Source organism: Leptonychotes weddellii, chromosome 14, assembly GCF_054177405.1.
Source record: "Leptonychotes weddellii isolate Sample4059 chromosome 14, ASM5417740v2, whole genome shotgun sequence".
Classification (NCBI taxonomy): Eukaryota; Metazoa; Chordata; class Mammalia; order Carnivora; family Phocidae; genus Leptonychotes; species Leptonychotes weddellii.
The window spans coordinates 64,488,693-64,502,552 of NC_138382.1; the positions used below are offsets into that span (position 1 = coordinate 64,488,693).

General features: G+C 49.8%; 1 protein-coding gene across 1 annotated transcript in view; it reads left to right on the forward strand.

Annotated features, from left to right (window-relative positions):
- The window catches only part of PAPPA (pappalysin 1), a 241,317-nt gene that overhangs the window by 164,729 nt on the left and 62,728 nt on the right, over positions 1–13,860 (forward strand). Inside the window, exons 11-13 of the mRNA XM_081803476.1 lie at positions 3,792–3,905; positions 4,806–4,941; positions 7,202–7,415. Coding sequence (XP_081659602.1) covers positions 3,792–3,905; positions 4,806–4,941; positions 7,202–7,415 — 464 coding nt within the window. The remainder of the gene's footprint in view (positions 1–3,791; positions 3,906–4,805; positions 4,942–7,201; positions 7,416–13,860) is intronic.

Here is a 13,860-nt window from a genome sequence, read left to right on the forward strand (position 1 = left end):
TATTTTACTTAGCATGATGTTCTCAAGGTTCATCTTTACTGTCACATATGGTAGGGTTTCTTTTTTAAAGCTGAATGACATTCCATTGTATCAGTAGATCCCATTTTGTTCATCCATTAACCTCTTGATGGACCTTGAGTTTGTTTCCGCATCTTGGCTATTGTGAATAATGCCGCACCAGACATGGGAGTGGGCAAGGCAGAAAGGCAGGTTCCAGCTGGGAGACCCCCTCTTCATCTGTCTAGGGGAACCTGAAGCCTAGAGGCTGCCCAGGTGTTTGGAGCCCCCTATATGTGTTGCACAAGGTGGAATGATGTGAAGAGACAGATCGTAGCATAACAGAGAGGGTAGAAGGTTGCTACGTTCATCCCCCCGACAGCTCTGGGGAGGGTTGTTGGCATCATCAGAAGGACTTGTGTGTGCAAGAGTGGATAATCTGAGGGAGAGAAGAATGGCTTACGTGAGATCTGAGAGGTGCAGATGGGGAAGAGGGAGAGGTTGGGAGAGATAGGGAGGCCACTGGAGCCAGCGACACTGGAGAAACTAGAGGAATGGAGATAATGAGTGAGACAGAACTCGCTTCCTGGGGTTGCTGGGGGAGCTTGAGTCCCCATGGAGTGTGGGATGTAACTCTCCTGCTTGTTCCCCCACGAATGTTCAGGAAGATCTAAATTGTTCAGTAATCCTTTATGCAGTCAGACTGGCTTTTTTTGGAAGGTGCAAAGAAGTGAGTGGATGAATACAGAGCATCCGCAGAGAATCAGTCACCTTGGGATCACACTTGTATCCCTAGTGACCAACCTTGTGGCCAAGGGCAAAGCTCTTTTTCTCTCAGGGACGTGGAGCCTGGTGTACAACCATATACCCTCAGTAAATGGCTGCTGAATGAGCAGAATCCACAAGGTCTGTAAAAGTGGGAGGCTTGTGTGTGTTTCCTTCACCTTTCCCCTGCAGCCCGCTCCCCCCAGCCTCCCCAGGAACATAGATGGTTTTAAGATCAACTGGGGCTTTGGGCAAAGGTTCAGCTGGATTTGTTTGTTCCTCTCTGATCTGCTTTGACTGTCCCTGGTCAGGATCGCAGCCAGCTTGAAACAAACACAATCCAAGTAGGAAAACAGGAGAATAAAATAACAGCAGTATGTACCTCTAAAGCCCTGTCTAGTGCTGATAGAGCTGATGAGATAAGAGAAAATTGTATTTAAACAATAAGAGGGGCTTTGTTCACGTCTTAGACTTCTCTGACCGTGAATGTTTTAGATGCAGAGATAAGGCCTCCCCCGACCCCCAGCACTCCAGAGATGTGCTCCACCACACTCTGCTGGGGACAGGCAGCTCAGAACACAGGGGAAAGAATTCCAAAATGATACATGTCCAATTGCTGGCCTGGATTTCAAATGCCATGGATAGTTTATGCAAAGTCTCGCACTGTTGTAAAATGTAACACAATCCACTGGCAGATCTGCCTAAGCTCCATCCCAGTTGTTTTTGAGAAAAATAAATAAACTTGAAGACATCTTCCAGCCTATTAAAGTGGCTGCTTTGCCCATAGTCTCCTTGGTATTAGGCTTCTAAAGATTTGCATATCAGAAGCCATCACCTGCTTCTGGCCAATGAGATGTTTGATTCTTGGCACCTCTACTCTCCTTAAGATGTTACCTGTGATATTCAGGACCCACTGGTTTCTCGGAGAGGGGGAGGGGAACTTTGGCAAGAAACAGGTTTCAGTACTTTTCAATGTTCTTAAAGCAGTGAAGCTCATTTCTTAAAGGAAACATTACATGGCAGCTCAATATCTAAGACAGATGAGTGGAGATGCTACAGGTAAAGCAGTAGAGAAGGAAGGAAGCAGATCTCACATCCTGACCCGCAGGCAGACACCTCCAAGGAATCCCTGAAAATCCATGACCTAATCCAACATTCAAATGTCAAAGATAAACCAGGATCTCCTTAAATGAGGCCAGCATGCCACTGCAGAACTTTCTGGGTGACTGATCTGTGATTCTCCAAAGTTGGCTAAGCGACTTATCTTCCTCTGTTTGGGGTTTCAAGAATGAATTGATGAAGATGCTAACAGTAAGGGACACTGGATGAAGCATACTTAGAGGACTCCATATTACCTTTGCAACTTTTCTGTAACTATAAAATCACTCCAATACAAAAAAAAGCTCATTAAAAAAAAAACACTGATGATTGCAGTTGTAGATTGCAACTCATGCATCATGCATTTTATCTTGAGTTTGACTAGTGAATTTGATACATGACTTTTCTACTCTGTTTTTAATTCTTCTGTACTCATTTAGCAAAATCTCTGGGCAATATATGGTCTTGCTTTGTGTGATTTTTATAAGTGACATCATATTGTAGTTGTCCATTTATGCCTTGTTCCTTTTGTTTTGCTTTGTTTTTACTCAGTGTTATGCTTTTGCAATCTCTTCACTAATGTCTTGAACTCAGGAGTAGGGCTTCCGTTTTGAGTGGCCAGGACCCATACTGGACCTGACATTAAATATTTCTAGTATCATCCCTGTATATGAATCTAATTCAGGCCTCTTAAGTCTTTTGCTGTATAGAAATCTGTCACATGAATATTTCTTACCTGATGCATCCCTTCCCCAACAGATGAGCATACAAACTATTCCCGATCTTTTGCCACTACAAATATTGCTAGAATAGGTATCCTTGAATATAATTTTTTTCTTTTTTCCCCTTTTTTGTTTGTTTTACATGTATGTTTACTGTGATTGATATTAGATTATCTTTTGGTTGTTTTTTTTTTAATGGCTTTCAAGAGCCTTAGAGTTTGCTAGGTCAGCCTTTCTCAGGTGAGTAGGGTATAGGGAGACCCAAATCCACAGGGGAGTGTTGAGAGAGACGCCACATTCAAGGTCAGAGGGAAAACACAAATGTGAGATGGCCTTCTGCAAAAGATCTGACCAATCTCAAGAACAAGCCAGTTGCTCCTAGCTTTTTCCATCATAGAACTTTTCTGTTTTCTGCTGTACGGTTTTCAGTTGTGTATGCTGGTGTGGTGCCTTGATGGATATCTACACTCATTGTCCACTGCAAGCTCCCCGCGTCTGTCTCGTCCCACGGTGCTGGGCGAATAGCCATCTCCCAACAAATCGGACTCCGATAAGAGAATGAACTGAGGGATGAAATGACATTTGGATACACAGTATGCACGCGTACGCAGCACACACACATGCACACGCACACACACACTCTGTCTTTGGGGAATATGCCCATCCTGTCCAAGGATATGCCTTTCTCTGTCCGTAATACAGCTCTGAGCATAATGTACAGATTTGTTCTAAAATGGCCTGCTTGCGATTCATGACTCGATGATATCCCACCCCTGATCCTGCATTTTCTGCCACCTTCCCCAAGCAAGCTCTAAGAGTACCAGGCAGCTTAGCACACCCTGAGCATTCTAGATTTCTCCATTCCTCTGAGCCTTTTCTCCTGCTCCCTGCACCCGCAGTGCCCTTCCCCTGTGTCCGCTCTGTTCTTTAAGATCCAGCTCAGATGCCAAGTCCTCCAGCATTTGTCCCCGTGAGCATTTCTCTGTCACCTCTACCACCAAAACATGTTCTCTGTTCTGTCCTTCACAGTGTTGAGGACTCCCTGTTCTACAGTAGAACGTGGGCTCCTGGAGCAGCCTCCAGTCTGTGCATCCCTGTTTTCTCCTGCAGTGCCCAGAACAAAATGGATGGATAGTAAAGGTGCATCTAATTGAATTTAGTTCAACTGCTGAGACCCTCTAAAACATTTTTTTCTTTATCTCTTCCCAGGTGTGTCGAACAAAGGTGATAGATCTCAGTGAAGGCATTTCCCAGCATGCCTGGTACCCTTGTACCATCAGCTACTCGTACTCCCAGATGGCTCAGACCACTTTCTGGCTCCGGGTAAGCCACAGTTTTACGAGCCTTAGAATCTCCAGCAGTGGCCCCCAGGAAGCACCAACTCCCATGACCCTTTCGCAAGATGGTTTGTCTCCCCACTGAGGGTGTTAATTGTAAGGACAGAGAACAAAACACTTAGCAGTAGGAGGCTCCCTGAAATAGAATCCCTTCATCGCGCATGGAATGCCCCTCGTCCTTCTTGTTTTGGCAAAGACTTTGGAAACCTTTTGTCTGCCTGGAACCTTCTATTCATCATTCAAGGCCTTTAAGATTGTCTTCTCCTCCTTGAAGTCTTAACTGATCCCACAGAGAAGTGACTGTTCTCTCCCTTCTAGTCCTGTACATGTCCAGTCATCTGTCGGAAGGTGCTTGTCACATGGTATTATATCACTGTATTTAGGCCCATCTTCCTAAGGATTATGGATTGTGTTTGCATGTCACTGACCCACTTTGAACTCCATAGTCTGCAGAAATGCAAGGGCTGGGTCTTACTTTGCTTTGTCTCCTTGATGCCTCGCACAGAGGCTAGCATGGAGAAGTGACAAATAATAGTAATACCTTTTTTTGTGGTTTTAGGATGTGCCAGACACTTTGTTCCCATTATCTTACTGGAAACTCGCAGCCACCCTGTGATTCAGTTATTTACTTAATATATCACTTAGAAGTGAGGGAACTTAGGCCCAGAGACGCAGAGCGACCACTCCCTGTCACACAGCTCAGCAGGTGCAGAGCCAAGTTGGGACAGAGTTTCTGAACTTCAGAGCCTGTGTTCTTCACTGCCTCCCTATTCCCATCATGGACCCATGATGAGTGGTGCAGGCCCTGAAATGGAGGATGCTCCTTGAAACCCCTGCCCCGTAGCCTGAGCGAGTGAGTGACCCTCCTGTGCCTTCTGCATTTCAGGCATACTTTTCTCAGCCAATGGTTGCCGCAGCTGTCATCGTCCACCTGGTGACTGATGGCACCTATTATGGGGACCAGAAGCAGGAGACCATCAGCGTCCAGCTATTTGATACCAAAGATCAGAGCCACGATCTCGGTGAGCACGTTCTCATGCAGATGGCTCTTGGGACTGTATCTGCCCCGGGGCGGTTCGAGGAGCAGCCGAGAGCTAGTTCTTCCTTCACCTTTCCTCTTTCTTGCTTCTCTGGCATTCTGCTTGCTTTCAAGTCAGGAGGCTTTTGTGTATTCAGAGAAGCCTGGATGTGGCAGATATGGGGATCAGGGGCCACTGTCCAAGTCCTCCCTTCAAGAGCTCCCTTCTGCCAGGCACCTTCAATCTCAGGCGCCCTATCTGATCCTCAAAAGACCCTGAGAAGGAGACTGAGAAAAGGCCCTTTGTCCAGGTATCAGCGCCTGAGACCCCCAGGAGAGGCATTGAGAGACCCCGGGGAGAGAGGAGAGGAGCCAGGTCTTTGGAATCACGGCCATGGCTCTTTCCGCTGTACCCCGAGGCATCCCCTGTGCCCCACAGTGGAACCTGTGTCTGCACACCACCTGCAGGGCTCCCCATGGGAGGAGGAATGAGGAAAGGTCGGGACTGGGAAGGCAGGTAAAGAGCCAGGTCCTGCGTGCCGAGAAGCTGCCTCCACACAGGGCTGGTGGGGAGGACGAGACCAGAGTTGTCACTTGCACACCCTTCTGTGCACCCACGTGTGCACGGGGCAGAGGGAAGAGCCCCAGCTCCGGAGCCAACGGCCCGGGCTTCAGTCCTGTCCCTGCCACTCACTCGGCTCGAGAAGGGGCACACTTCTCTGGACCTCAAAGCCCCTCATGTGGCATCTTGCTCTCTTCTTGGGCACAATGGGGACAACGGTGCCACTTCATCATCAGAGCGAGATTGAGAGAGATTCTATGAGCTATTCCTTAGGGCTGTTGTGACGGTGCCCAGCATGAGACCCGGCACTAGGAAAGTCCTGTTATCCGTCCCACATTCGCACCACACCTCCAGGTGTTTGGAATCCCAGGCCAGCCCTGAAGGCTGGGCTTCCGAGCTATGCATGCACCATTCCACAGAGAGCTCGGTTCAAAGCCCCGTATGAAGCCAGCAGGCAAAGGGTCATCACAGGGTCAAGCAGAAGCCAAGGGAGCAGGGCGAGGATTTTGTTTTGTTTTTATGTTTACTTATTTAGTTTTAGAGGCAAGGCAGGGGGACATATGAATAAGGAAGAGAAGAAAAAACCCTCTGGACTTATCTGGATTCCGGAGAAATTTCCCTAAATGAGAAGCAAATATTTTCCTAGCTGTCCTGGCACTGCAGAGAGCTCGGAGGCGTGGGGGGAGGTCCAGTTCCACAGAAGCTGCTGGGATCCCGTGACTCAGTGTCTGAGGCTTCCACGTGTCCCCATCCCTCCCCGCAGTGTCCCCTGGCCTCTGTCCTCCGTATCCTGCCACCCCCTGGGGAGGCTTTGCTGTTCTCAGGGACCAGAGAAGGCTGCCTTCTGGATGGGGAGCTGAATGTCCCCAACAGCGCAGGCCTGCCAGGATGTGCTTAGGATCAGCCCCAAGTTTAGATGCAGAAACTGAGTTTTAGGAGCTTGCCGGAGTCACATCGTTAGGTAGGCTAAGTCGTGATGTGAACCGAGGTCCACCAGACCCCAAAGGAAGTGTCCATTTTTCCAACTCCATCCCACCCCATCGTTCCCTTCCCTCTTCTGGGTGTGCCCCTCCTCTCTGCCCCCTCCCATCCTCCTTGAAGCCTGGGACCTGTTCCCCGTTCTAGAAAGAACCAAGGGCTTTGGGATGGGGTAAGCCTGGTCTACATGGCTGGCTGTTCTGGGCGCCTCTGGAAAACCACTTCCTGCCCTTGATTCCCAGCGTTACCTCTGCAGCCTGGCTACCGAGGTCCGGACCTCACAGGACTGCTGCTGGGTTCCTGGATTAAAAACGAGGGTGGCCTGTTGCTGTGAATGATTTGTACCATCTCTGTGGCTGACTGGGAAGGCAGCCTGAAAACTAGCAGCTCGGGCCATCGAGCCCGAAGGCAATGTGGGAGGGTGGTGAGGGCCAGCCATGCTTGTGTGAGGGGTGGCCACTGGGGGAGGGAGAGAGGCTGTGGGCGCTAGGTGAAGGGAAAGCTTAGGGGGCGGGAGGCAAAGGGATTGGAAAGATTTGGAACCAAGAGAAAAAGGCAGACAAAGAAACTTTCAATCAAACTCAAAATCCCCACTGGCCACCCAATGGTGCTTTTGTGCAGTGACATGAAAGGGTCTGGGGGCTTCGGGAAGGGCCCGTTGGGGAGGGCGTGACTGGCCTTGAGTAATGAGCCTGGCCCCTCGGCCCTCTGTCTCTCCTGACAGGCCTCCATGTCCTGAGCTGCAGGAACAATCCCCTGATTATCCCCGTGGTGCATGACCTCAGCCAGCCCTTCTACCATAGCCGGGCGGTCCGCGTGAGCTTCAGTTCACCCCTGGTCGCCGTCTCGGGGGTGGCCCTCCGCTCCTTCGACAACTTTGACCCCGTCACCCTGAGCAGCTGCCAGAGAGGGGAGACCTACAGCTCTGCCGAACAGAGGTAAGGGACCCGGGGTCTGATTGCCCGGGGCCGTTTGCTAGCCAGAAGCAGATGGAGGAATTCTGCAACTGCGTAGACATGCGTGTGGCTGTGAAAAGTCTGTGTGTTCTCCCTGCTCCATCCTCTGGCCTCTGGTCACCTCTGCCTCTGGGCCTGGGAGGCCCACACGTCCTCTCTGGATTCCAGGGGCCAGGGAGGGAAGCAGGAATGCGCGCTGGTGGAAAGTCTCCCTCACCTGGCTCGCAGTCCTAGCGCTGACAATGGCTTGCTCGTGTGGTAAACATCACTTTCCCTCTCTGGGTCTCAGCATCCACATCTGGACAAAGAGAAGAGAGGTGGATTAACTCTCCTGCAGCTCTGAAATACTGGAGTAATTATTTAGGGGAATGGAGGGAGCCTGGTATTTGCTTTATCCCAGTTCACCGTATTCCAGTGATGGGGAAATCTCTGCGTCTTCCCTAAACCCAGCTCCTGAGATCCCTCCAGCGGTCTCAGAGTCTCTGATAATGGCGTGGCCTCACTCCATCCGTGCCTCTGATCTGGTGTCGTTTATGCCCCTTGTCTGAAGCTAAGAGAGAATGGTGTTTCCTGGCAAGAATAGGAGTTTGGGTGATACTCTTACCTGGGTCTGAACGTGCCCCTTCTCGCCTGTGTGTCCATGACAAGTCATTCACTTTTCTGAGTCTCGCTTTCCTATTTTTGAATAAATGGACAATAATATCTACCCCACCAGGGGTCATGAGGGCTAAATGGTGCACCACAGGTGAAGATCCTCTTGCAGACCATGAGACACCGTGCCAAGGTGATGTATTAATACAGAATAATTATGGCCACTTTCTGATCTGACGGGGGTGCTTCTCTGCCTCAAACTCTGCATGAAGCTCTTAGAGCTGGAGGAAGCTCTGGACATCATCTAGGACATCCAGAGGGTCCAAACTCCTGCGTTACCCTCCAGAATTCTAGAGCCCCCAGAGGGGAAGGGCTGGTCCATGCTCACACAGCACCTCTCAAGTTTGTTTAATGAGACCCAGAAGGAAAAAGAGAGACTGAGGCGGGGATGGGAGTCTCGGTGGGCTCCCCCAGAGTAAGGCCCTCTGAAAGGCGATCCGGCCCTGCCCTCTGTACCTGGGAGCCAGGAGAGGAAAGGGTTGGGGTGGCGGGGGGAGACACTGCCTTTCCCACGCCCCTGCCACCACAGGGGACACAAAAGGTGATTGCAAAACCCACATTGTTTTGCACCCACTGTCTCTAGTTCTGTTGTGCAAAGTCTGTTGCAATCGTTCGGAGGCAAAAGAGCTCCTTAAATATAAATATAAATATATTTCATACTAAAAGGGCTTTTTCATCCCTGGCTCTCCAGACTATAAAAATAAGTTGATTCTCAGAACCCAGGGAAACAATGTCAATGGGAAATGTAAATCCATTAGACCTTTTCTGCAATGCTTTCTTTCCCATCCTTAACCAGCCACCGGGACCACGGGCGAGTTGACGGAGGCCAGCACTGGCTTCTTTGAAATCTTAATTAACAGTTCCTGTGCCCGAAGTAAACAGAAGTGTTTAACCTCAGAAGCAAATCAATTGTTTAGCATTTGTTGAGTTCTTTGGGCGCAGAAGAGCACCGGGCGGGGACTCACTGGTTATATGACTATGAGCCAGTCACTCTGCCTCTCTGGGCCTCGATGTCCCCATCCATAGGATGATGGTGATGGATTGGATGTTCTCTCTGGTTCCTTCCACTTCTGACATTCTGTGCTTCCCAAGAGCTGGGAGGAGTGAGAGGGTGGGGGAAGGAACCAACATGCACTTCATCAGCTTATATCATTATTTTATTTCATGATCACACCTGTCCTGTGAGGTGTGGACAAGAGACAGTGAGTCAAGGCCGTCCAGGCAGTAGGGAGGCAGAATCCTGCTTTGTCTGCCCCTGAAAGCCACGAGGTCCCCATCGAAGCCAAGTACATCCAGGAGAGAAGGGGACTTGTCCTGGCTGCTCATGTGTGAGCATTTAGTGAGGGGGACGCTGGAGGTGAGGGGGCTGTGGCTCTGAGGGCCTCTGTGGCTCGGCCCTGAGCGTGGACCTGGCTGAGACGGGCTGAGCCCCCAGTGCCACAGCTATGGCGGGGGGGGGGGTACTGGGGGCCCCTCCTGAATGCTCCAGGGGACCGGGGGTGAGGAAGGAGGAGCTGCTCCTGGAGAGCAGAAGAGGCACACACCCAGTCAGGACTGCACAAATGTGCAAATGCATTAAAACAAGCAAACTGGGAGGAGGGAAAAGAAAAATAAGCAACAACTGTAAAAAGCCACGGGATGTTTTTCTTCATTCTCAAAACACCAAGGTAAATAGCATCACTTTTTATAGCACACATTTCAGCTGGCTCTGGCAGAAACAGCCCACTTGCCTCTCAGCTGTTTTCCAGATAGCGAGAGGGGCCAACCTTGCCTCCCCAGCCTTCAGCCCTCCGCCCCTCGTCTCCCGTCCCCACTCGTCCTCTTTCTTGCTGCCTCTGTGCCTTCCCCGCCATCTCCACCCGCTCAGCCTCCTCTCCCACCCTTTGCCCCTTCTCATCTTCATTATCCTCTCCAGAGAGCGTGATACCTAGTGGGCTACCCGGGGAGGAGCATCACTACAGCAAAGTCAATCCAGGCGGTGTGTTCTGACCTAGATTCAAGGGTCTCCAGGCCCTGTGCAGCACTTACACTAAATTCAGAGGCCCACGAAAACAGGATCGGGTTTCAAGGGAGAGGTCCAGTGGAGAAATTCTAGCCAAATCCCAGCGCTACACCTAGGGGAAGGGGGAACGTTTGGGGGCTTAGCGATGGTGGTGAGGAAGGTAAAAGGCTTCCCGGTGAGAAAAGCAACAGTCTGGGATTGAGGCTCCTGTGTGTGCGTGTGTACGTGTGTGTGTGTCTCTCACACACACACGTACACACGCACACACATGCACACACACTATCCTATGGTTCTAAACAGAGATTGACCAGCTTATTATAAAATTCAGTGGGCCGTGTGCTTACACAATTAGTAAACTCCCTTCCTCTCTCCCTTCCCTTCCCTTCCCTTCCCTTCCCTTCCCTTCCCTTCCCTTCCCTTCCCTTCCCTTCCCTTCCCTTCCCTTCCCTCCCTTCCTCCCTTCCTTCCTTCCTCCCTCCCTCCCTCCTGCCCCATTTATTATTTGCATTCTTTCTCCCTCTACCTCAAACTCTTCCCACTTCCCCATGCCAGCCCACCCAGAGAAGGGCAGTTCGGACAGGGAGCTAACTTTGAGAAAGCCAGCTCTAGGAGGAAATAAATTCTTCATGTGACCAGATTGAGTCCTTCCAGCCAGCGTGGACTTAGACTGGGTGGGGTGGGGGTGAGGGATGGTGCCTACAGGAGCCCACGCATGAATATCCATCCCATCAGATGACTATATAGGAAATTCGCGTATGAGATTTGGAACCCAGAAAGAAGCTTCTCACGGCCAGAGGCCACAGGCTCCCCCAAGTTATCCAGCCCACAGGGGGATCAGTGCCTCTTGGAACACCTGTTGGGAGTTGCCGGCAGATGGAACTGCAGTGCCTGAGCACTTGCGTCTCTTCGGCTGGACCAGATGCTCCTGATTCTTCTCCAAGATGTTGTTCAACTTCTAATCCCATCAGAGTTCTCCCGGAGTTCCTCTGCTTCCTCATCCTTGTCAATAATTGGGATTATCAAAATCTATTTCTCCCCCTCCCCAAGGGCTCTGAGATTATATACCTCTGTTGTTTTGTCTTCATAAAACCGTGGTCCCTGGAAGCTGGGAGGCCTCTAACAGGTTCTCTGGTTCTGCATTCTCATTTGAGGTCCCAGCAAGGGACGTGAGCTCCCCAAAGCCACCCAGCCGCTCAGCAACAGAACTGGCATTGAAATTCACTTCTCAGGCCCCTCTTCATCAGAAGTTTCAAGACTGCTGTCACATAGGCCAGATAAGACCACAAATAACTTGTGTTTGGCCCTCCTTAATCCTCTCTTTTAATTAGTCGCCAACATTTAACTACCAGGAGTGTTCACAGTAAAGACATCGGCAGATCTGGAGACATGGTGGGGCCGGTGCCTGCGGGCCACCTGAGCCAGGAGTGACCCCCTGCCACTCTGCTGGCCACCCCTCCCTCCCTCGGGAGCCCCAAGAGAGCTTGCTGCCATCCCGACCCTGCAGGCCTTGACTTTGCCTCATCGCCATTGGGCAACCGCCTCACTGGCTCCTAGGATTCCAGGGTACAAGAGCCTTCCAGGATCCCTTCCAGCAGTCGATGCATTCCTGGGCAGAAAACAAGGAGTCCTATCTTGATCATTCTTTCTCAGTCTTACTTCCCAGGGACCCTGCAGCGCTCCTGCCAAAGAGCATCTTCCCTCCCTTCCCGGTGGGGACATGCTGTCTTCTTCGCTGTCCCCATCTGAGCAACCCAGAGTGACTTATAAACCACCTTCCTGTTATTATTCCAGCTCCCCCCCAACCCCCACCCCATGGTGTAGTTGCAGCAAAGGGGCAGGGCGCAGGAGTTAAGCCGAGAGTCAAGGGACACGGCCAGCAGTGGGACCCACACCAGCCCTATACCGCTGGTCTTCTGTGTTCTGGTTGAGCACCATCCATCCTTTCTGCTGTGCATGCCTGGGGGCCAGTGCCCTGGGCAGTGAGGACAGCAGTGGGGAGATTGGCTATTGAATCACTTAAGGATATGCCTCTATGTGGAACTTGAGTCTGTAAGTAAATAAATTAAATATATAAGTAAGTTAAATAAATTAAATAAAATAAATATAAATATATATGTGTGTGTATATAAACATATGTATATACACATACATACATATATATGAAGAAAAGACAATTTATAAATATCTCATCATCTTTGTATAGGGGGAGAGTGTCTTCATCTTTGCCCAGGTCTGAGAATTTCTTTGATAAAAGTACCTATGTCCCTTCCCCCATCCCTTAGATCAGCCAACTTCCTCCCTCTGAGAAGTGGCTTCTTTTTTTCCTTCTTTTGTTATTTTTATTGCTCATCACTGATATTAAATCCTTCCCCCATTTTTTTTTTTTAATGAAGCCAGCGGCTTTTCTCGTTTTCCTTGTTTTTGTGTTTCAGCCATGACAGGGCTATGTCAGGGAGGTATTTGGGAGGGGCACTTGGGGTAATGTTTATCATTTTTGGATAGTGTGTTCACACAACCCTTGCAACTTAATGGGAAAGCAAAGAGAAGAGCAGGGGCTTAGGGGACAGACAGGCAGACCTTACTGGAGTTCTGTCCACACGGAGTGGACAGGCAGCTAAGCTCACTGAGTCTCACTTTCCTCTTCTCGAAAATGGGAGTAATTGTACTGCCTCGAGGAGTTCTGGTGAGGATGCAAGTCAGGTGATGCGGGTAAAACACAGTGACTGATAGCGGGTACACATGACCTTCTTTCCCCGTTCCTCCCTGTTTTCAAGCCTGTAAGCCAGGCACACACAGATGTGCTGAAAAAGCAGGGATGCTCCGGTCCCCACAGTGTGTTCCGGAGGACATTAGTCCAGATATGTCCCATTGGACAAGGTTATCAGAGTTTGGAAAATGTGTGTCATAGCACCTTCTGGAAATCCACAATGTGCATTAGAACATTCAGGGTTCTGAGAAGTCCTGCAATTGAAAAAAAAAAAAAAAAAGCTGACTTATTAATCTAGTGCTACCTCATTCTTTTGACCACGAAACTTTTTGGTCAAATAATTCATGTGACCAGGGGATATTTTCCTTCTACAGCAGAGAGCCAGAATAGAGAAACCACCTTTTCTTGCAGCATCATAGTTTTCAAAGTATTTCTCACACATGGGCCCTTCGATTGTACAAACGTGCTGAGCTCCATTCTGTCCTGGACCTTTGTGCATGCTCTTTACTCTGCCTGGGATTCCATCTGCCCTAGACGTTTGCATGGCTTATCCCTTCATTTCATACAGGTCTTACTTCAGATGTCCCTTCCTCATGGAGGCTTCCTTCCCTGACCTGTCTGCACACGGTGTCCTTCCCCCAACTTCCAACAGTCATCCTCTATAATTTCACCTTTAGTGCCTTCTCTGCACACATGACTATCTGAAACAGGCTTCTTGATGACTTTTCTGGGGTGCACGTCCTTTCTCCTCAAATTCCCAGGTGGCAGGCATCTTCTATATATCCCCAGTGTTTAGAACAGGGCAGCAAGGTCCCTCTTCAAGTTCTGTTGAGTAGATGAATGAGTGGCTGACATGCCACCCTGTTGACACTCTTGAGAGATAAATTGGCTTATTACTTCCATTTTGCAGATGGGAAGACTGAGGCTCAGCAGATGATGTAACTTTCCAAGGTTAAACAATTGGTAAATGACATTCCTGGGGTAGGGCCTGGATGTGCCCAGTTGCTAAGCCCTGTGCCCTTTCCATTTCAGCAAATCAGTTTTTTTCAGTTTATTCTTTTTCTTAC